The 24,459-nt window shown below is 29.6% G+C and overlaps 4 protein-coding genes across 4 annotated transcripts; 1 reads left to right on the forward strand and 3 right to left on the reverse strand.

The window, feature by feature from the left end:
* Positions 1-1,166: 1,166 nt before the first annotated feature.
* Mob4 (MOB kinase activator 4) lies at positions 1,167-2,757 on the reverse strand. The gene is made up of 4 exons (XM_018539768.1): positions 2,522-2,757; positions 1,610-1,983; positions 1,392-1,526; positions 1,167-1,312 (listed from the first exon to the last, which is right to left on the reverse strand). The coding sequence occupies exons 1-4, from the start codon at positions 2,579-2,581 to the stop codon at positions 1,216-1,218; spliced, it is 666 nt and encodes a 221-aa protein (XP_018395270.1). The 5' UTR covers positions 2,582-2,757; the 3' UTR covers positions 1,167-1,215.
* An 838-nt stretch (positions 2,758-3,595) lies between these two features.
* On the reverse strand, positions 3,596-5,042 carry LOC108773803 (Arginine methyltransferase 8). Its single transcript, XM_018539737.1, has 4 exons — positions 5,007-5,042; positions 4,806-4,920; positions 4,347-4,713; positions 3,596-4,106 (listed from the first exon to the last, which is right to left on the reverse strand). Exons 1-4 carry the CDS (start codon positions 5,040-5,042, stop codon positions 3,596-3,598), a joined length of 1,029 nt encoding a protein of 342 aa, XP_018395239.1.
* Positions 5,043-5,602: 560 nt separating this feature from the next.
* On the reverse strand, positions 5,603-9,528 carry LOC108773804 (DNA repair protein RAD52 homolog). The gene is made up of 7 exons (XM_018539738.1): positions 9,470-9,528; positions 8,886-9,152; positions 6,894-7,038; positions 6,635-6,783; positions 6,309-6,561; positions 5,782-5,898; positions 5,603-5,709 (listed from the first exon to the last, which is right to left on the reverse strand). Exons 2-7 carry the CDS (start codon positions 9,123-9,125, stop codon positions 5,603-5,605), a joined length of 1,011 nt encoding a protein of 336 aa, XP_018395240.1. The 5' UTR covers positions 9,126-9,152; positions 9,470-9,528.
* A 2,459-nt stretch (positions 9,529-11,987) lies between these two features.
* Positions 11,988-13,763, forward strand: LOC108773829 (pleckstrin homology domain-containing family J member 1). Its single transcript, XM_018539767.1, has 2 exons — positions 11,988-12,376; positions 13,036-13,763. Exons 1-2 carry the CDS (start codon positions 12,286-12,288, stop codon positions 13,509-13,511), a joined length of 567 nt encoding a protein of 188 aa, XP_018395269.1. The 5' UTR covers positions 11,988-12,285; the 3' UTR covers positions 13,512-13,763.
* The last annotated feature ends 10,696 nt before the right edge of the window (positions 13,764-24,459 follow it).

The raw sequence follows: 24,459 nt of genomic DNA on the forward strand, positions 1-24,459 counted from the left end.
CTGGATCTTACCTCAAAAGCCGCTTTGAAATATACAAATTACTTTTCAAGCTAAATCTATTATTTTATCAAAGACAAAATAAAAGTAATAATATAATTAGTACTATCTCATAAGTTCTCATAATAAAAAATTTTATAAGTAAATTAATGATACATTTGAAATTCTAAAAATTTAATAAAATTTTAATACAAGTAATTTGATAGAATTTTGTTTATACTTGTTACGAAACTTATGAACAATTATTCACACAACTGAATTTGTGTAACATACATTATTTATGTAGTATATATATATTATATATATATATACACATTTATTTATTTATATATAAATGTGTGTACATATATGTAAATGAGTTATATATTTTTCTATTATATATATTTAGCGTATAGAAAGACACAGTCTATTATTTTTTTACAAAAAGATGTTTACAGAAGATAAAGCATAATACATATAGAGATGAGACACTTTTTGAAAGTATCTATTGTAGTAACTTCAATAATATAAGATGAAAAGTTTATATCATATTTCTCTTCCTCTTTTTTTCTTTAAATATGTAATATATTATAAAAACTATAACAAAGATTAAATTATCATGTACAATATGTTCCAAGGAATTTTATAGTTTAATGTATTCTTTTTGTTTGAAAGAGTGTTGCACACAGATCTTAAATTAAAAGAATTGAATAAATATGAGACATTGTGCTTATCGGAAAATATTGTTTACAGCAATCACTGCACAGCTGTTAATAAAACATTCAAGGAAAATTTCTGTTCAATAAGGTACTGAGCAAAGATGAGAATATGTCTTTTTCAAGATCTTTGAAATTTGTCACAGTTGTCAAGAAAATACATTTCGAAAATTCTAATAAAGCAAGTGTTTTTCATACATTTAAATTCAGAGATTAATTTTTTGATATTAACTTGCTCAATATTAGAACATGAGTCATAAAAAGTAACATAGTGAATTCTAATGTGACACGAAATTCTAAATACAATTTACATACATATTTTTTACTTTTTGATATTTTGTATATATTAAAGATAGATTTTATAACAAATTCATATTATTTAAATAAGAGTTGAACTTATTGATCTCTTTCAAAGATCTTCATTATATTGAAATATCAGACTAATACGTGAATATTAGCATTTTTTCTGTTCTTACTAAATCTGGTAATTCGACTTTGGGCAAAACGATCGCAACGTTAAATCCTATGCTTCACTTTCTGTTGCGCTTTCACCTTCCATAATAGGTACTATTAAATTGTCCTTTGACATCAGATTATATTTCGTCACGAATGCCGTAAACCTATAACAATAGAAAATGATATTCCTTTTGTAATACATATCAAAAAAATATTCATATATATGCAGATCACATTCTTTACCTGCGGCAAAGGAAAGTTTCATTTTCAAATTCATCGAATATTGTTCTATGATGGAAGTATGCGTGAGAAAATATTCTGTAAACCCTACGGCAGACAGAGCCAAGTTTTGCTACTGAAGATTCTTTGATGCTGATTCTGAAATGTAATTTTAAACAGAAAGTTTATTTATACGATAAAAATGTGACGAGAGTTACAAATGAGAGACACAAAAGAGATACCTGCTGGGAAAATATTTGTTGCTGTTAAGTAGACAAGCTGCTCCATCCAGTGTGTGTCGCGTGTAATCAATTGCAGGACACTCCTTGGGAGTTTTATGTGCGGCGCATAAAAATATCCACTGTTCCGTGGCTGTCATCTGTGTACAAGTCTCAGGATGACACTCTTCTTGTAATCTAACTGCCAAACCGTTGAGCTCCATGCAGAACTGCCTGAGATGTTCGTATTTCCAGACGCCCTCATCATTGGCCTCTGGCATATTAAGTATCAAATCGATATTAGACGGATCTCTTCTAATCATTTGTTGAATGTACTGTTGCACGGCCAGCGTGCTATCCATCTCTTCGAACGGTTCATCCGGCCACCTACTAAAATCCTATAGAGCGAAATAAAACCTTGATTGTAAGCTCCTATAAAAATAATTAAATTTACGTCAGAGCATCCTTATAAACAATCGATTTCATCTTCGCTATATAGCTCGCGATGTAAAAATAAATCCAATATTGCGTATAAACGTAGTACTTTCTACGTGTTTTACTATAATATTGAACAATCGATAAAAACAACCGAGAGATAAACGCGTACATAAAACACGCAGTAGTTTAGATAAGAATATACGATGATGAGAATAGACGAGAAAGAAATCATTTGTCGATTTGTCACGCTTCAGTGAGGATAAAGGGATCAGAAAAATGTTGAGAATCCGAATGGTGTTAGGAATTTGGGGACTACATTCTTCTAGTGTAAACAGTAAGTCCGTTTACTCCGAACTCATTGATCTTCAACGGGGAAGTGTCAAATGGAGGAGGAAGTGCCGGGAAATATCCGGAAGCACCATCGAGCGGACCCTGACGATCGGGGTGTCGCCCGACAGTACGACGGTTTCTTAACGAAATTATAACAGCGTTAATAACCTCTGCTTTCGTTCCGGGTCTGTTTCTCCGCAGGATCGTGGGTCCGTCCGCCATCTTCATCTTGTCAGTTGTTACCCTCGGAACGACCGGTGTGCAGCACGCTCGACTGGCGTGAAGACGATCGCTTCGTCGCCGCGGTTCCCGTCGATAGATGCACCCGCGAGCGACGATTCGTCCCACCCCGGTGACGAGACGAATCAAGCCCAGTAGTTGTCCAGATTGTTCCGCCTGGCGAAATGACGCATGCGCGTCGTATGCGGACCATTCAGGCGTGAAGAGAAAGAAAAAATGGATATTGTATTTTAAAGCATCCCCCTCGATTTCTATAACGCGATTTACACGCGAAGAGAAAATCACGCAACTACTCTAATTAACTCGTCTGTTAATAAGAAAAACAAAATGTTACTTCAGCGTTAAAATATTAATTAGACTTTTGATCTAATTCAATTGGATCAACTTGAATTAATTGCTGCTATTAATAAAATATTTAGCTGTTATACTTATTAAATAAATCAAGCGCCGATTATGACAATCAAAGCTTGATTGAAATCACTCTAATTTTTTAACTTCTGTTAAAATTTTGATGAAAAAGATTGTCATATTATCTCATATTTTTAATTTATGAAGGGAAATTTCTGAAAAAGTATTTTAAATTTAAAATTTTTTTCTCAGAAATTATAAAACGGAAAATCTTGAAAATCTAGAATGTCTCAAGATTCACATACATAAAATAGATTCTAAAAAGATTTATATCCATTTCTACCATTATAGATTAACTTTAATCTCAGTTTGATTTTTTATTTTAATTTCATAATTCTTAGAATTAGAAGAAGATAAAAAGAATAAATTAAATCAAGATTAAAGTTTTAAACTGCATTAGTAGAAACGGGCACTAGACTTTCCTTGTACTTTTGAAAAAAGTTCTAATATAAAAAAAGTCTGAGAAATTTTCTAAAAAGTGTGTGTGTGTGACAAAATTATATATAAATTCTAAAAAATTAAAAGTAGAAATAAATTTTCCATTTAGATCATATCTTAGTGAAAAATATAATATTTCATATATACATAAATTTATCAGCATTCCGCGGGTGATTCATTTTCATCCAAATCATTAATATACTTTTTTGTCACTATACATTTCGTCAAGTAACAACCACAGGGAACGTCATGCTCCACTTCCTCTGCATCCAACAAACTTAATTCCATGTTGTAACGCCTTGGATATGACACGTCTCTTTTCAATTCGAATTTGAAAGCAACAGGCTCGTCCCTTGTTACTTCTATGTCTTTGGGCAAAACTACTATAGTTTGCTCCCAATGTGTCGCTTTGTCGTAAGGCCCCGTAGAAAGTTCCGAACCGTCTGGAAATTCGACTGCAAACCAAATGCACATTCCTTGGAACTTCCCATCCTTTTCGCATACCGATACATATTCTTGTCCACCTAGTAAATCTATCTCTTCCAAGGAGATGCACTTCAAATCCAGCCATGCGAGTAATTTACCTTTCGCTAAAATATCGTCTTGATTTACAAGCAGGATTTCTGGCTTTAAAGATTTGGTTTTTCTGTATTTCTTTCCAATACATCTAAATAGAAATTAAACATATTCTCTAAATTCTTTGGAATAAAATCTAATTCTAAACAGTGAAAGTTGAACCAGTCTTGAAGAAGAGTAGCTCAATTTTCAATCTTTAAGAGTGAGATTCACTTTAAAAGTTTTAGAGAGTACTGCAGAATAAATAAAGTGACATTGAAAAAAGAAACAATTTAATGAACTGTTTCCCAAATGGCAGTATTCTATTTTTATTTGAAAGTAATACAATTACCTCATACTAACTCCACATACGTTATTCCAAAAATCGTACATGGAAGGTAACTGACATGGCGAGGCATATAATTTTGCAATTGATGGGAATAATAAACCATCTTCATGTAAGAAGTTATCTCTAGCGAATAGTACAGAATTTAACATTCCTTCGTGTACCAAATAAAAACCCATCCATTCTGACACAATTATATCTACTTTCTCCAAACTGTCTGAACGGATGTCTTCTACTTTACTATGAATTACTTTAACTTTGTCCTGCATATTATTTTCAATCGACACTTGCTCGATACTGTCTGCCAGTATACTTGCTTCCACTGCATAAACTTTCTTTGCACCAACTTGTGCACAAAAAATTGATAATATACCTGTGAAAAATAATGTATACGCATGAGCAAAAATTATGTAATATTATACATATAGTCCATAAATACAAAAATTTTTTTAATAATCATTAAACCTGAGCCAGCACCAATATCCATTACGATTTTGTCCCAAAATTTCTCTTTGGAATTAAAAATAGCAGTTTTATATGCTGAAACACGTGTCTTGTCACTTAGCATTAATTGATGGATCTAAAAATAAAATTCCAATGTAATATATATATATATATATATATATATATATATATATACACAAAATATGTATTTATTTCACTTACGTCAAGTTCTTCGTAACTTTGAAAGTATTGATCCATTATTTATTGACACAAAGTGTAAACAAAAATTATGTAAAGCAATCCACAGTTCTTGTTAATTGTAATTGTTTTTTTCTATTTAGTTGGTTCTTATTTATTAGATAAAATCTCTATTGAAAAATATATCAATCAAAAATATATTTAGAATAGTAATATGTCTCAGTATATAACTCCAAGTTTCTGAAATGTTTGTACGTGCTCAACGTAAAACTTCTAACCTCTCTTTCAAATGATACACGTATAATCCACATGCGCACGTTGTACTACTACATTATACTACTGCTACTAGCGATTCTAATTAATATTTCAGGAATATTTCATTTTAGGTTTTTATTTACAGGTTACAAAATTTATTTAAAACACAATTTAGTTTGTATATTATTTAAAAAATAGACAAAAAAATAGGCACAATTATAAAGAATATCACTTAACCGCTGCACGAGAATTAATATTTCTATATATATATATTAAAAATGCTAAATATACTAAATATTTTTATATATACTAAACATAAATATTTCTAAATATAGTATGTTGAATACACAGATTTATATGTAATCTTAATATTTAGGATTAGGTTTGTTGTCATTGGTGAACAATGATACTTCTTTTTCCATCATACGCCTTTTAAATTCCATTTGCTTTTCCATTTGTTTCCTCTTTCTCTCTAAAAAAATGTTTAAAAATTAAATATATTTGAATAGGAATGATTCAATATGTAATAAATTTTCAATGTTACCTTGTCTTAGCTTCTCTTCTATTGAATTCTTTTTTTTCGATTCGACAAAATGAACTTTTGTAGATGACGAATGATTAGTCTCAGTTGTATTGTTTGTAGAAGGTCCTGGAGAAGGAGCTATATATGGAACAGTTCAATATTACATATATATTGCACTGTGATTTCAATGGATAAGCTGAGAATGATACAACACAAATTATAATAATGTAATACAACTCATTCTTCAAAACTTTTTGATTTCAAAGTTTTTAATTCTTAACTTTTTTCTATATATTGTATATATATATATATATATTTCTATATATTGTAGTCAAAATATGTATCACATAACATTCCATAAAATCATAAGAAAGTAGTTATTTTCTACAGAATGGAAAATTTTAATAAGAATGAAAAAATAGAACAGTATATAAAATCTTTTAAAGAAATTCTTTCTATAACAAAAGAAACTTTCTGCAGTAAAAGATTTGTATATCATTCTCAGAACTATATAATATCTTTTCTTTATATACTTATTTCCTACAAACCTTTTATTAATTGATCTATATTTTTATTTGGTTCGGATTCACTTGTATGTTCTATTTGTGGCACATGAGAAACTGGTAATGTAATTGAAACATTTGATTTGTCTGGAATCTGCTCATTTTTCACTTGTATCGTACTTTTTTGTATGTTTTCAGTTTGTCCAGAATCAATTTGTTTTTCTAACTGTTGCAATTCTTTTTCAATTTTATCTCCAAATGACAATAAAACTCTTCTTAAAGCATTTACAGCAGAACCCTGTACATACAGAAATTATTTAACCAAATATAAAATATTCTGCTTCTTTGTTCTCCAATTGACTGACACATACAATTCTGGCATTTTGTACAGACAATCCTTTTGTAGATTCCTCTGCGCTGTAATAACCAATATCTTCATGAAAATTTCCATTTTCAAGCTGGACCTTAACGAAACTGACACAGCCAGTATAACATTTGGCACCAGTTACTTCCGTAAAATCTACAATAAATTCGAGCTCACTTTTATAAATCTGACAGAACTATACACATTTATGGGCTTTCTTCAACTGTAGATAATAAGTATAGTACTAGTAATAGTAATAAATATACCTAATATTTGGTTCACAACACTATGGCTCCATTTGCTTTCTCCAAAAACCTTATTAGCCGTTAAGATTAAATGACGATACTCTGCTGTTAGATCCATCGATTCCTTCTCGTGCGTATTCTTCGTCACAGCTTGTTTTGCGCCGTTCTGAGAAGCGAAAACAATTATAGGCATTGCTCTCACACAGTCAAAAAATACATTATTTGCCGCTTTATTTTACAAAGCCAAGATATGTGAGATCACTCACGATTTTAATACACGACAAATATTCGTGCCTATTGTACATATTGCCAACAAAATCTTTAAATCGCTATTTTTGCGCGCGAAAGCGACCGAAGACGTTTAAAGAAACGTAAACAGAATACAAATCGATCAATAACAGTCGAGAGATCTAGGAAGCAAACAAGTCAATAGAAAAGAGCTGAAACTTGAGTGTCGAAAAGATACTCTAGCAGACAGAAAAATCGACCAATCGTATCTCTTGTGGAAGAACAAGAATCTTGAAAAGATAAAAAATAATATTTCGTCATTAACATTTGTTATTAAAAAATAACAATTAATGTAACAAACACAATCTCACTTGATTTATACTATAGTACAGTTGAACTACAGATAATTTTATTTATTATAATATTTCAAGAATCAAATTGCAAAATATGGCTCTGTACGTGCCTTCGTAGTTTTTCTTTGTTATAAAAAAGAAGCTGAGAGAGAGAGAGAAAAGGTTTCAAAATAAGGTAGCAAAATATTGTTTCTATAAAACAAAATATTTCACAGTTATATTCGCATCATGAGAGTAAGAAATAGATCATTTATTTATTACTATATTTTTAAAAGCGAAAATGCAAATTTGGTTCTTTCGAAGACTTTATAAAACATATATATGTATGTCAAAATTTCATATGTCAAAATATTTCTCCTACAAGATAATATTATCTATATGTATATAAAATATATATATATAATGGGGAGTGCAGATATGTATCTACATCGCAAATGAGGTGTAAATAATGAGTATTCTCGTTACTTTTGCCAGTCCTTTTAGCCCGGATCTACAATAGAGTTTTAAGCCTTAAGCCATAAGGAATGGACGAATCAAAGTCGATTATTTTCTTCGAATTCGAAACTGTAATTAATTGGTTAATTTCTTACAGCTTAGGGCTTAAAACATGTATTGTAAATCCGGGGTAATGGTTCAGCAGATTCAACCGTTGCAGAGCGGATCCGTGAGCGCTCCCTGTTATTGGTATATTCTTTTAAATCAGCCAATAGTAGCGAGCATTCACAGATCTACTCCGCAAAGTTGAGTCTGCTGAACGTGACCAAATATGTTGTTAGATGTGCGCCCTTTTAACGCAAGCGCACTGCGGCGCTGAAAAAATCCAAAAATGTATCCATGAGTGCATTCAGTACAACGATCGTTTAAGTGAGCGCTAAAAAGAGGCACATCTAACAACACTTAAAGCCTAACCCCGGATCTACAATACGTATTTTAAGCCTAAGGGTTGGATTATACTGGCCGTAATCTGTTATGCCGTAATCTGTAAAAATTGACCAATTATAATCGATTATTCCCCTCTCATTCGACTGTGATTGGTCAATTTTTACAGATTACGGCATAAGTTAACAGATTACGGCCAGTATAAATCAACCCTTAAGCTGTAAGAAATTAACCAATTACAGCCGAATTCGAGGAAAATAATCGACTATGATTCGTCTATTTCTTACGGCTAAAACTTAAAACACTATTGTAGATTTGGACTAACTCAACACTTCAAGCCCATTCTACAATCGCGTAAACGTAGTATGTAAGAATTTACTATTCACAGTCCAACATTTTCTTCGTAACTGTGATTGATTAATTTGTACAACTACAACCATTTTACAACTACACTTACGTAATTGTAGAATGGGCTTTAAACATCAACGGAATGACGTACACAATATAATTTCAAAAAATTTAAACACAAAAATGATAATTGTTTCAGACCTACCTTCGCTGTTGTAAAGAAATGCATGTCTGCAGATTTTTTTGCATCCAACATTTTCTTGTTATGCTTGGTTCCCGGCTTTACGTGACTTTTTAGAGACATTATTCCCATATTACTCAGTTTTATAATCTTTTCACATAAAATACAGTAAGCCTCTGTCTCCACTTTGCCTTTTTGGATCCCATAAAATTCGGGTTTCAGTATCCACTCGTCACGAAAAATAGTTCTCCTTAATTTACTCATTATTACAACTCATAGGTATAAAAATATCTATGAAAATAGAAAGCAAAGAAATATCACACCGAGAAGAAAATCAAACGACAAGAATTAATCGATTCTTAAATTCTGCTATTAATGCGAACAGGCTAATGATGTTTTCATTTAATTTAAAAAATCTTAGGGCAAGCAAATCAGCAACACATAACATAACTTATCATCAAACGATTATCAGTTTACTTTTGATATGGATTTCCTTTCTTCAAAACAGGAGAAACATGCTTAGAGCTCAATGGCCAAGCACTATATACGAGAACTATCTTTACAACGCGAATAACAATACAAAAATGAGAAAAACTTTCCGAACATACGAAATAAGGTCTAACAGCAAGTAACACGTCCAAATAAATTGCGAGTCTCAAAACAAAACACACGCACAAGCAATGGTGCACTCTCGCCGCAAGATCACGGTAAATCATAAAGCGAAAGAATTATCGGCCGAGCTGGCTTGAGGAATGAAGCGGAATGATTTTATCGATCGTGGCGCCGTGATATAAATAAAACAGACACCGAGCTAAACAGATGTTTAAAAAAAAAAATAATAAAAAAACTATTTTTCCAGAAAATCCCTAGTGCAAAATCCCTGACTTCCCTGACTATGGCATGTTTAAATTCCCTGACTTTTCCCTGACTATGGCAACTCTGCTTTAATACACCGAATGTAGCGGCATTTTTGCAGGTGCACGTTTCCTCTGTACTGTTTTACATCTGTTTCTGCAAATATATCCCAATATTTAGCATTTATACAATTCAGTTACATTCATTATAATCTTTATCAGACGTCTGCAATATAATGAGAAAAAAATTTAATGTAATATCGATTTTACCATAATCCCGATTACGATTAAAATTAGCCACATTAGCTTATTTTTATGTCATAATGTAAATTAATCCCTCATTGTGATATACTAAATTAATTTTACTTCTTAAATTGTCCTTGAATTAAATCAAAATTAAATTAATTTTTTGTAACATGGTTCTATTAAAATAATCCAGTAAGAGAAGATTGTAATTTTTTATTTAACTCTACTTTTTACCTTTTATAGTTTTAAGAATTAAAAAAGATAAACAATGAATTATATAAACCGATATTAATTTACATTAATAGAAATAAACATTACAAAATTACGTGTACATTCCGTGTCGCGTGATGTCACCGGTGAGTCACGCTAAATCCGGTGAACTTAATTTCGCTCAGACTGTTTGATATTTTGACTATAAGAGAAATGTAATTATAAAATAATTTTTGATATAGATCCAATATTAATATACATTAAACTTTCTTATATATATTAATAATTTTTATAATTCTTTTAAAAGCTTTTTATAAACAAATATCATAAATCTTGTTGTAATAAATTATTCTTTATTTCAAGAATTTTAAGTCTGAATTATAACGTGTTTTTTGTTTTTTGCTTTTTATCTCTTCCTTAATTTTTTTCTCTGTGTCATCATTTTATCGACAATTTTATATTTCTTGCTATGGATTTCTTGTTTCTCTCAGTTCGTTAACATTTATCTCGGGCAATAACGATAAACGGGATAAAAAGACAATATAAAAAAAAAGGCCGGGATAAATCAGACTTAAACTTTTGTGGTGTAAGTGTACATGATATACATACACACACATATAGATTTTATATATATATATATGTATATATAGATATAACATCAGTAGGTTAATCAACAGAGACAACGTAGATAAGAGTTCCAGAAAAATGAAAAAATATAAATATATGTCTATAATATCTTTTGCTAGAGTTGTGTATGTATGTACATGCCATTTATAACAAACGTAAGGCCGGAATCAAATTACGCATTGAAGATTAAAAGATTGAAATTTGGCCACTCAAAATAATAGGAGCTAAAATTCCTTTATTCTCATTGGTCAAATTTGAATTTTCAATCTCAATCTTCAATACACACGTAGTCTGATTCCGACCTAACACAAACTGATCTACCCACTGTGTGTGGTCAAGTCATTTAAAATTTAAATTATTAGCACGACACGTGTTAATCTAAATTAAAATTTAAAACTACACTTAGATTAAATTAATCAATGATTAATTTTTGGAAGTCAATTTTAGTACCTTTTGAAACAAGAGGTGTTTGATACCTTAAAAGTTACAAAAATAATGAAATTTAGTATAAGTATTATTGACTAATGTTAGCTAAATAAAATAAATGTTAGATAAATTAAAAAATTATAACTATAAATTCTCTCACACTTTTGTAATTTTCACTTCGCTTTAAGATACAGAATCAATCTGCTGATTTATTAGGAAATCATCGCCCTTCTAATCTTTCTTCTCGTGTGTCAGAAAAGGAAGGGTTTATAACTCTGTTCTTAAATAATAATTAATTTATTCCAAGTTCTGGTAAAAACAGCAGGAATTTTAATACACTATTACAAAAACGTTACGAATTAAATAGTCGATAAAATTAACTGCGTTTTATAAAGTCTCCTATATAGCCTTATCACAATAACTAACAACCGAAAGCAAGGATTTAAACTAATCGTGTATAATTTTTGCGTGTTTAATTATTCACTGAATAGACATAACATTATAAAGACGGTTCGTTTCAATCATCGCTTTGTGTTGCGACATATAAAAATGAATGAACGCGGAGCTACGTCCTTTTGCGTTCGTATAATGAGTGCGGCAGTGCCTGAGTAAGATTAAAACTATATATAGCTATATAAACTGGAGACGCTATATTACATTGCCGATCGGAAAATAGCTAGAAAATCACGTGAAAACTTTGGCGAACGGCCAATTATTTCAAAACTTATGACGCCGAGCAATGCGCTGACTCGTTTCGTCGTATACGTGAGATCGCGATAGGCGCTTATCATTGTGGACCATTTTTTCCTCGCGATTATCAATCGACGCAGAAGCGAAAGCGAGAAGACGAGGAACGAGGGGGAAGGGCGCGAGAAAGCGCGCCCATCGGCCCATGTCGATTGATTAACGTGGGAGACCAGCCTCGCGCTCCGACATGCCGCGATTAACGTGATCGACGAATTGAAGATGGAATATTTCGTCAGGGCGGCGCAACGACAACCCCTGTGACCGTTCCTGACACGTATGTACAACACGACAGTGTCGTCGAGTCCTGGTCGGACATGAGATTCAATGACAAGGAGCTCGCGGAAGCGAGCTTTGGACCCGCCGACCTGGAGGGACGTCTGAACCACAAACGGGCTCATAAGTCAGGTTAGTTTAGTGCGAGACGCGAATATTGAGTGAGTTTTACGTAACACGGTGATCTTAACCTGTCTTCTGTCATGCCTGTCACTGGCTGTCACTTGAGAGACTTCGCGTTTGTGTAAAGAAATTCGATTTATAATTATTCTGCAAGATTAAACATTGTACATTTATTATACATACATGAATCAATAATGTAGGTTATGCTATTGCTTTATTATCTCTTTTTGATTTACATGATTTAGATTTAAAGAGGATTTTCTTTAATCAATTGCCATTTTCGAGGCAATTGTGATATAAATAATTCAGAAGGAATGAAACGATTGTAAATAAAACTTGTGAAAGAACTTTGACAAGTAAGATAATTGTATTGTTTCTGAAGTATTTGAGTGAATCTTCCTGGATCAAAACAAAGAAATTTATATATCAATATACTAATACATTAGAGTAGTCTAATTCATACAATATTTATATTTACTGTATTATTTCTAATGAACTAGTTAGATTATAAAATTGTTTTCTCACTTTAATTCTTAATAGTACATCTCAAAGTTTTGCAAGAAATTAATATCCGCCAAAAGAAAGAACTAAACATGTATTCACAATTCTAGATAATTAGAGTAAATGATTAACATGTATCTGATATTTATTTTTATATTTGCTTTCAGTATTCAAAGAGAAATGGTTCAAGCTGCGATACAATCTACTATTTTATTTCAATATCAATGATTTGGGACACATTGATAAGAGGCAACCTGATGGGGTCATCGTTCTAGAAAATTACAGCATTAATATAGATAATTCGTCAGAGGGAGCATTTGCGTTCAGCATCTCGTTTCGTGATGAGCCAGAGAAGCGCCATATACTGAGTGGTCGATCAGAGTCTCAGGTGGAGCAGTGGGTAAATGCACTTAAACAAGCAAGCTACGAATACTGGAGATCTCGCTTGATCACACTTCAAGAAAGATTGTGCAAAAAAACAGGGAAAGACCCGCTGCTGATGTATCCCAGAAATCAAGGTGTAGTGCGAGATGAAGCTTGGGAACCTGCTACCAGCTTTAGATCTCATGTACGTTCGTTCACAACGTCGGTCGCGCCTACATTAAATACAATAACGAGGGAAGTTAATCTCATAGATCTTTAATACAAAGGAATAATTTTAGACTAATTTAAAATTTAATTTTTTAAATGTAACTATAAAGTGACTTCACTAAATTTATATTTTGAAGAAATATGCATATATATAGTGCCGATAAAAGAAAGTTTGCATAGAACTGCCACAAGCAAGCGAGTTTTAAGATGTGTAAGTTCAATAAGTATGTACCAGCTTTAATAATTTGTATCTTATAATAATAATGTAACATAATATACCACAGGGAATTTACATCATATGCAAGACAGAATGCAAAGAAAAGTAGAATTATTATAATCAGATAAAGTAATTAATTTTATATAATAATAATTTATTTGATATATTTTAATAATATTAAAAAGTATATGTGAAATTCAGAAAAGAGAATTAAAAAACAAGTTTAGAAGAATGTTAATTTTTTTTTAATGTGACAAAGAGTTTAGATAAAAGTTTTAGAACAGGAAAATTAATATACATATGTATGTACCTAATGTAATAATAAGAAGATATCGCAAATGTAAAATATGTGCAAGTAACATACAACGATGTGAACGTCTTATATGATTATATTGTAAAAGTTATACAATAGTATGCTTAGTAATTTATGCTAACGTATGCTTATATTTCATGACTAAATGTTAATGTTGACTAGATAATAATACCTTATAGGTACAATTTATATTATAAGAAAACAAATTTTGTTTATTTATTCGCTACTCGTTTCCTCTACCTCTGCATAAATTTAATAAAGTATTCATCATGCAAAAAAATACTCAATTTTTTATCTTTAATAAAATTATACTAGTAACATTAATTGGAAAGTTTGTAATGAAAAAAAAAATAAACGTATTTTTATTATTCCCGCATATTTTCTTTATTGTGATATCCAGAAAAATTGTATTAAATATGTGTATTTAAGCGATAGAAAAAACTATTGCTTATCTACAATAAGCATATTTACTATACTGTTCGTTTATACTCGTTTATTGTTGTTTATACTCGTTCGTTTTACACCATACGACGAGAAATATTATATATGCTAATAATAAATGATAAATACAAACACAAAATTCATTACATCATTTCATAAAAAGTATTAAATCAAGTGTAAATAAAAATAAGAGAGAGTTCAAAAATTTAAATAATATAATATTAAGGCTATTCAAACTAAATGTTTTTTATGCGAATTTAGAAACAAGTCAGTAAATATAAATCGATAAGCGTAAAAAAATAAACGTCATCCAAAATCCTTCAAAACATGCTGAATAAATGATAAATTAAGATACACAAATGAAAATGTTAGACCAGTGCAAAAGTTCCAGCCCGATTTATTATTAATTTTGTAATAAAAAAAGTTGTTAGACAAGACTAAGCCCCTATTTCTTAAAAAATATATACAAAATACTAAAAAAATCTATCATATATGTGTGACCACATATAAACACATATAACGTATATTATTTTTGTATACATTTCGTGTGCGATATTTTTCGAGAATACGAATCCCAAGCGAAAGACACGACTCATAAAACTCGGAGAAATCGAAATTATTAGGAAAGTATATTTTGAAAGAGGAAGGTGGTAGCGCGAAAACTGTCGAACGTGTCATGTCGTCGAACGTGTCACGCCAGGATCCCGGGATCTCGAAACATTACTCCTGTTACTAGAAAAGTATGACCTGCGAGGAAGTTAAAGAAAACATCTTACCACATAGTTATCACTTCCTACCTTACCCATTATACCTACAATAGATGTCGATACATTTAACCGTCGATTAATTTGGCGAATATGCGCGGTAAAAGAAATAATATAAAAAAAATTGTGTATATTACGCGGATTTCGTTGTAATATAAAATTATTACAAACTAGTAATCGCATAATATATTAACACAAAATTGAAATATTTAAGATATACATATATAGATGAGTTGCATGCGTAACGAATGTAAGAAATAAAGCAAAAATCGTGTAATAAATTGTTTTTATCGGAGAACATTAAAAATGCAACGAATAAATAATTTTATATAATTTTTCGGAATGTGATTTAAATACACACCGTTGTTTTCAGCGTAAAATGCTCTTTAATTTTCGTCATATGAAAAATTAAATAATTTTTGAAAATAAGGGTGAAAGATAGGGATATACAATAAATAAATAATTATAAAAGACTTTATTATAGTTATAAAGTACTGTTGCAGCTATTCAATTTTTATTGTAGAAATTTTTTTCCATTTTTTAAAGTTTCGAAGATATTAACTTTGAAAGGATCAAAAATCCGATTTTTTTCAAGGGAGGATTTCACCCCCTCAACGTACGAACACGTATAAAAAAAGACACTTTTATTTGTCTATGACGACATACTAAAAGCTCATTTAAATCGGAGAGATCCTGCAGTTGGTTGTGTTCCTTTGTAAGTTTAACGTTAATCAACATTCAAAATTAATCATTTATAACAAAATAATCGATTATATCCATCTGAAAAAAATGAAACAAATTTTAATAATATAGTACAATATATTATAATATAACACTTATAATATAATCTGGCACCAATCGTTATGGTTGTAAAATCTCAAATTTGTCATATAATAACCAGAAATTCTATTTAGTTTAACCAAAATGCATTTAACTATATACGTTGACAAACTATATCAAACTATAATAATCAAACCATTTTTGTCATGCATTAAAGAGTATAGAAGGTCTGTTATGGACCATATACCTGTATTAATATTATCAGGCAGGACAAAACTGCAGCGTACAACTGAAAAAAGTATGTTTTTATTACAGTTAATGAAAATATTTGTGTTAAAATGAAAACAGTTAATGTCAGAGAAGATATTGAATATATAAAATGAAAATAAAATATACGTAAATCATTAAATCTGCAATTATAAAAAAAATTTTGATGTTATTTAGATATTTATATGTATAATTTATGTAAGATCGACGTGTTTGTTCTATATTTGTGTACTCTATTTGTGTATATTATTGTTGTACCGAGCCCTTAAAAGATAAGTGCAATAACCCCGAGAGAGTGATGTCGGTTATCTTCTTCTGAGGCCTTCAACTCATACATTTCCCACGAAATAAGGAATCCTGAGGCTTGGACGTAATATAACACTAATATACTTTTATTCAATGTAGGACATACCTGACGAACAAAATTATATCCAAAGTGGAAATATCCCATGCCAAATTTTACCTCTCTTTGTTTTATTTGTAATATAAATTGAAAAATCTAATTGAAATACATATAATTAACAAATGTTAATTATGCACTGTCATTTGTGACAGTTTGGACACTCTCATAAATACTATTAAATGGATTTGTATAAATTAATAAGACATTATTTTATAAACCATCAATTGATTATGTACCAAATAAACAATCTTCAATCCTATATATTTATTAACATTTTGTTATTTTTAAATTCAATGTGAAAAAATCATGCTGTTCTTTAAGTTTCAAAGTAAACAGCGTGTACATATTATTATACACCTAGTAAACTAAATTTGAGTCAAAATACCCTTTAAATTCTACATTGACATACCAAATTGGACATAACATCAACATTATGAATTTAACTGCATGTCATTTTATAAAATTAAAGGTATTTGAACGTACATATAATAATACTAATCACAAAAGTTTTACAAAATATTTTTAATTTTATAAGCCGAAATGCTTAAGGTTTTTTTGTAGGACATTAATGTAATAAATAAATTTTAAATATTCGTTTTTGGCATATAAAATAAAAAATTATTTATAAAATATTTCTAACCTTTATATTATTCTTATATACACATCGTAATACTAGTACATAGTGTGCCAAGTATCCAAATATATAAGAGTATAATACAAAATTGATGATTTATAATTTTCCAATTTTTTGTATAATTATATGTTATAATTGATGAAGGTGTCCTTCTTCTGTGCGCTAACAAATTTACATACATAGAATAGTTAAAATTTTATTAAAATTTTGTTGTAATAATTTACCTGTTCACGTTCTTCTTCATCGAGATTGTTATTGGATATTTTGTAAAGAATTACTGCTGTCTCGTTTATCTAAAATTGTTTTATACAATAAGAAAGTCTGTAGTAAAATTTGGAAATTTTACATCCAGTGAATAATATTACGTCATTTGGAAAAAAAAATTTGACCTATGTAACTACCTCCTTGTAAAATTGTTGTTTTACTTATATTATTTTAGTCATAAACAATTAGAAATGTTTTAATTCTACTATACCTTATAGTAAATAGTTTGACATACGTAATTTAATGTAATAAATAATACGCTATGCAGAATGAAATTGAAACCGAGTACTAAAAAATTTAAACTAATTTCCAATGTCCACAGTAGTTTCTTGTCTTCTGTAAGTATAACAGTTATGTTGATGCCGACTACCACAGCATCTATAAAGTACCATAACATTTGTAGTAACATTTGTATATTGAGTACATTGTTCAGTTTGCGTGCTATAAGACATAGTTGTAGGTGGACATGCCTGTAAAAAATCGTAATTGTTATAATGAATGAAACAATAAAAGTACGAGAAAAGTACGAGATGTGTAAAGTAAAATATATTTGTAGAGTAAAATTCGATTTAAACTATAATTTGCGATTTGTTTAAAATATGCAATTATTTCACACAGTTGAAGTTAATTATTTTTGTATGCACTAGGACTAGGTGGTCCATTTAAATTGCAAACCTTGAATATGTTTCATATTTTGGATGATACTAAGAAATATTTTATTTGAAAAGAACGATTTTGTAGGGGACGTATTTCAAGTATGTTGTTTTTTCCTTTCAGGTGGTAGCCCACACACACAAATGTAAGTATGAAAGTCACTAACACTTTTTCAAACGTAATTATATGTTTTTACAAAATACGATTCGGTAGTTAAAAACATTAAAAACATTAAAAAATTAATACTATTAATAGTTTTACGAATTATTTAATGTTTTATGTTAATATGTGCCATAAAAAAGCATAAAATAACTATACTTTAATACTAGTATAAAATAACTCGTTGATGATTTTCTAACATCATCTCCCGGACTATTTTCCAAATATTACAAAATGAGTATCCTTGTATGTATACATATATGCATGAGCATTTGATTACACACAGAAATTCTTTTAAAAAATTACATCATAATCCACATAGATCGCTTGCGATATTTAGCTTCTGTTATACGTTCCCGGACTAAAATGGATTTGTTTTGTCTTCCATATTCATAATCTGCATTATTTTCTAAAAGATCGTAATAAAGTACTTGTAAACGATCATTGACTTGATGAAATCTGGAGCATGTGTATCTGAATTAAAGGAAAGGGATTTAGTTATACTTTTCAGTAAAATTAAAATGCATTATACATATACATGTATTTTGCGTTAACAAATATTAAATGTCAAACTAAATTAAAATTTTGTTATTTGTTTTATACATTTTCTCACATTTTACATATATTTGTCTCATTTATAACAAAATAAATTTTTTTTTTTCTATTTAGATTATCTTATAATATATTATCTTTTACAATAGCAATTATACTGATAAAATATTATTTAAAATTATATAAAGCATTTTAAAATATTTAAATAATTTTAAAAAGATCTTCAAATGTTAACTCTGTCAACATTTTATCTTACAATAAAGAATAGCTTATTAATTGTAAGTGAATGTTTGCATTTATACTAACCCAAGAACAGTTCCGCAAATCAGTACACTTGAAATATTTACATATGATGTATAATTGATTTCAAATAATCGATAAGCAAAAACAAAATTTACAATATGATGTAAACTATAAATAACATAAAGAGTAAGTGCCATATCAGAACAAACATATACAAAAAATCCGATTATTATTCGAATTATCCAGTTACGCAGCCGTTGATATTCATTTGGAACACCGAGTGCTTCTAATGTGTTGTTTACTACTGCGAGCTCACGTAAGCACATTTTCAATTCCTTTAAAAAATTATATTGATTGATTATGAGACATAAAATAGAAGTATCATAATTTCATAAATAAAAATTATTACTTTAATGTGTATAGAAAATATGATAGAGATAAAGAGTTACTAAAATTTTATTAGTATTTTTTTTTTAAACATACAATATAAATAAATTATTTTATAAACTAATTTAGGAACGTAATATAAATTAAATCTTAATTTTACGAAACATATTTTGTCTACAATTGTTCGTAAATTTTAACTTCGAATTTTGTGCCAATGTATTTTACTAAATCTTTAACTTATTTCTATTGTTTTAAAATCTAGTTTAAAATTGTATTCCAAGTCGGAATTGCTGCTTTTTCATACTTAATAATAATGATAATGTTTGTTCACAAAGTTAATTTATTAAAAATAAAATTTTATTAACAAAGCGAAGTTTGCGCTTGAAAATAATACAACATGAACAGATTCGAACTTATCCTTATTGTATAGAATATAGCCATTATAAAGAGAACCACAAAAGAGTAAAAATCGACATTATTTCTGCACCAACCTAATAGTTTACAAGATATAATATACGTATATTTGAACCCTATGCGTTAACAACAATAAATAATATAAAACTTATTTTTCCAAAAACTTTTCATAAATTTTTATTTGTTTATAATAAAAAGTTTGTAATCTCCTATCCAAGACTCCTTTAACACTTTCAATTAATTAATACGCTTAAATAAAAAAGTTATGAAATATTAAAAAATCAAAAGTAATATTTGTTAAAAATATTTTAAAAAATTTACCTTAAAACGATATAAGTTGATAGGAATCGATAAAATGGCGACTAAGTCAGAGAAATCCGAATTATATAATTTCTTACGCTCTAATTTATAGATGTATATTGGATATAAGTAGTAAACAATATCGCTCCATACGATCAAGGCATACAGACAAAAGATATATGGCCTAGGTTGTCCAAGAGGGTATTCAAACAAGACCAAACAGCAGAACGAACTCATGATAAATAATGGTGCCAATGCTGATTGCAAAGCTTTCATCATCGTTTTCTTGTCGTCGGCTAGTAATTTGAATTATAATCCTTGCCGCACGAGGCACAAACGTGTTTTAAACTTTATATAAAAATTTCAAAAATTGTTTGTATCCTTTAAAAACTTTACGAGAATTACGCTGTAAAATGCTTATATTAAAGTGTATAAACCTATAAATTTTAACGAGTATTAAGCGACAAAATAAACGCAAAGATGATCTAGAATAGATTAAATTGTTTTATTCTAGTTGAATTTTTATTTGTATGTATTATTAAAGAGTAACACGAAATGTAAGTATTCTTGTATTATTATGATCTTATAGTAGATCCCAAGATATTTATTGGATGCTTTCTATATTTATGACACGATGTCGTGACTCGAACTGAAGCTGATAATTCCGATAAGGTGTTTTATGTAGAAGTTAATATTTTATTTCAATGTATCAATTTTTCCTTTAGTTTGTCATTGTTATTTTCGGTTTTTACGAAGAAAAATACATACAAATAAAACGATCCCCGAGAAAACCTTCGAAAATTTCTACCCTCCTCTTAGACGTTAAGCGTGTGTTTATAAATATGGTATTTCATGTATATCAAAACGCTACAGTGGCATTTTGCCAACACAATATAATAACACAGTATAAAAACACAAAGAAAAGAGATCGAATTCTCCGTGAGACGTAAACGTCACAGCGCCAATGTTACAGCGCTATTAAACTTACCCTAAATCAAAATTTATATATTATGTTAAATAAGCTAAATTATAATATCATGGAAAATAAAATTATAATAAAAAACCGTAATGTGGCAATGTTGTACTATAATATTGATTCAAACTTTCGATTACAACGAGCCTAAAATAGGTATTTTCGCGAAAAATATAGTTATTTGCCTTTATTTTTAAGTTTTGAAATTACATGTACACATGCACGCAAAGTTACTTTGTCACAAGGACTTTTACAATGCTGTCACAATGTCATTCATGTTTTTATTAAAAGAATTATAATTCTGAATATTATAGTTATACCCACGGCACATAGATATCTATACAGGGTGGTTTTTTTAACCTGAAACTTTCAAATATCTCGAAAAATAAACACAATAAGAAAAAATGTTAACAATCAAAATTTTATCGTTCCGAGAGGGACATAACTGACGTTAAAATCAGCCCTCCACCCCGCCCCCTGGGCGGTGAGTTTTCTGGGGGAAAGTTTGAAATCTTAAATGGAAACCCCTATTTTTTATTGCATATTCAGAATCATTGGCTAAAAGCACATACTATTTATTTGTCTGAAACATTTTTCTCGATTCATGATGGATGGCGCTGTAATTGACGAAATTCAATTTCTTCGATTTCTCTTACTGAGAACCCATGCTTACGATTCTGCAATACATTGACAATGAAAATACAACGTTTTCATTGTTAATATATTTATATGTGTAAATGTGCGTGCCTGCGTGCGTGCGTGCGTGTGTGTGTATATCTATACGAAAGTAACAAATTATGAAACTATAGTATCATATTATCAGTTTACTATTTCTAATGACATTTTAATAGTTACGAAAACTTATACTTAAGCGCAGATTGTCTTTAATAGTATCTCCTCGCGAAATAGAATGCATCATTTATAATCATGTATGCGATCAAGTACTTGCAAAACGATATAATAAAAAAGAATTAAAAAACCGAATTAACCTATTGCAATAACTTCTATACTAAGAATTACATTAAACATTACGAAGAAGAGAAGTCGTTTTCTCATCAGCCATGGCATAAATCACTGTGTTCCACTTATTAATTCCAGGCTACAACGTCACTGTACGTAAAATAGTGCATTCATACGACATGCATTGACTGACACAATTATCGAACCGCTAGAATGTTCTAAATTTAACGTTAATCAAAATTCAAACCTGATGTTACACTTAGTCAGTATAAACAAAATAATGTACTAAATTCATCTGAAAATTATGAAACAATTTTTTATAATACAGTACAATAAATTATAATATAACACTTATAATCTAGTATGAATTGTTATAGTTGTAAAAATTGAAATTTGTCATATAACAACCAGAAATTCTATTTAGCTTAACCAAAATGTATTTAACTATATACGTTAACATTAAACTTTAATCAAACCATTTTTGTCATGCATTAGAGAGAATAGAAGGTCTATTATGGAACATATACCTGTATTATAACTATCGTGAAGGACAAAACTGCAGCGTACAACTGAAAAAAGTATGCTTTCATTACAGTTAATAAAAATATTTGTGTTAAAATGAAAACAATTAACGTCAAAGAAGACTTTGAATATGTAAAATGTAAATAAAGTATATGTAAATTACTACATTAGAAATGATTTAAAAATTATGATGTTATTTAGACATATATAGTCTGTCTAATAAGAACGTGGCAGGCCTATCTCAAAGAAAAATGACTTAATAGCCTTAAATTTATATTGAATGTATTCAGTAGGATTATGGCCAAAATGCAATTATATTAATAATGAGTCCAGTCACCAGCTGCGAATCTATAATAAAATACTAAAGAAATCGCATATTCACGTGGTAAAGACCTTCAGATTCGTCGAATTTCGTCTTTTAAGCGCTTCGAAGTTCATGTCGGTCTTTCACGAAACTTCCTCTTGATGAGTAACCACACATTTTCAATGGAATTCGCATCGGGTGATTGTGAAGGCCAGTGGAGTGTCTCGACGTCATTTTCCTCTTTCTAGAGCCGGCTTCGGTGTTAGGATCATTATACTCCTGGAGTAACCAATCTTTATCTTTATAAACCAGCGTTGGGCAGACGGAATCAAAGCTTTTTGGTATATTTTTAATATTTTCTCAGCCGCATTCAGGTTGTCAGTAAAGAGATAAAGTCTGCTTCGAAACGAGACACGTAGGTAGCACTCATTTTGAAAATGTTTATTCTAACACAATTCAAGCAACAATGGATACTTTGCTTATAATGCATGCAGTACAAAGGTGACATTTATCGGCGAAAACAAAAAATTCGGAGTATATCTTTTTTTGACTGTGGGTAAGCCTTGCTACGCTCTTATTAGACAGATTGTAGTGGAAAGTACGTCTCGAAGGTGCTAGTCTATTATAGACGCAGCTGGAGACTGGACTCTTTATTAATATAATTGCATTTTGGCCTACTGAATACAATCAATATAAATTTAAGGCTAAGAAGTCATTTTTTTTTTAGATAGGCTTGCCACCCTCTTACTAGACAGATTGTATGTATGTAATTTGCGTAAGATCGATGTGTTTATTCTATTATTGTGTATTTTTTATTACATACTAATGAACTTTCATCCAATATAAGACATACCTGACAAACGGAATTATATCCAAAGTGGAAATATCCCATGCTAAATTTTACCTCTCTTTGTTTTATTTGCAATATAAATTGCAAAATCTAATTAAGATAAATAATTTAACAAATGTTATATGAATTGTCATTTATGATACTTTGGACATTCTCATAAATTCTATTAAATGAATTTATAAACAATTAAGACATTATTATAAAACATCAATTGGATTATGTACTAAATATATATAAACAATCCTCAATCCTATAGATTAATTAACATTTTGTTTCTTTTTAACTTTAATGTGAACAAATCAAGCTAAGACAGGGTTGTTATGTTTTAAACAAAACGTTTAAAACGCCTTGTTTAAAACACTTTTGTTTTAAACAATATTAAACTATTGTTTAAACAATATTAAACTATTGTTTAAAACTGTTAAAAACACCGCAATTAATAAACTTATGATTTGGAAAAGAAATTGTAAACTGGAGATAAGAAGAATAATAATAGATATGTTGCAAAAATTTTTCAATTTACTTATAGTAACTAGACTAATACAGTAATGTAAGTCTATAATAGACTATACATGTAATTGTACTGACTGTAGACACAA

This window comes from Cyphomyrmex costatus, unplaced genomic scaffold, assembly GCF_001594065.2.
Source record: "Cyphomyrmex costatus isolate MS0001 unplaced genomic scaffold, Ccosl1.0 scaffold222, whole genome shotgun sequence".
NCBI lineage: Eukaryota > Metazoa > Arthropoda > Insecta > Hymenoptera > Formicidae > Cyphomyrmex > Cyphomyrmex costatus.

Coding starts and splice junctions, on each gene's coding strand:
- Mob4 (XM_018539768.1), bottom strand. CDS start 2,581: ATGAAGATGGCGGACGGACCCACGATCCTGCGGAGAAACAGACCCGGA. Junction 1,527..1,609: donor AACAAATATTTTCCCAGCAG/GTATCTCTTTTG, acceptor ATTACATTTCAG/AATCAGCATCAAAGAATCTT. Junction 1,313..1,391: donor GAAACTTTCCTTTGCCGCAG/GTAAAGAATGTG, acceptor CTATTGTTATAG/GTTTACGGCATTCGTGACGA.
- LOC108773803 (XM_018539737.1), bottom strand. CDS start 5,042: ATGGATCAATACTTTCAAAGTTACGAAGAACTTGAC. Junction 4,714..4,805: donor GGATATTGGTGCTGGCTCAG/GTTTAATGATTA, acceptor TATTTTTCACAG/GTATATTATCAATTTTTTGT. Junction 4,107..4,346: donor GTATGTGGAGTTAGTATGAG/GTAATTGTATTA, acceptor ATTTCTATTTAG/ATGTATTGGAAAGAAATACA.
- LOC108773804 (XM_018539738.1), bottom strand. CDS start 9,125: ATGAGTAAATTAAGGAGAACTATTTTTCGTGACGAGTGGATACTGAAA. Junction 7,039..8,885: donor ATTTCTTTACAACAGCGAAG/GTAGGTCTGAAA, acceptor TTCGCTTCTCAG/AACGGCGCAAAACAAGCTGT. Junction 5,899..6,308: donor TATAGATCAATTAATAAAAG/GTTTGTAGGAAA, acceptor TTCCATATATAG/CTCCTTCTCCAGGACCTTCT.
- LOC108773829 (XM_018539767.1), top strand. CDS start 12,286: ATGAGATTCAATGACAAGGAGCTCGCGGAAGCGAGCTTTGGACCCGCC. Junction 12,377..13,035: donor CAAACGGGCTCATAAGTCAG/GTTAGTTTAGTG, acceptor ATTTGCTTTCAG/TATTCAAAGAGAAATGGTTC.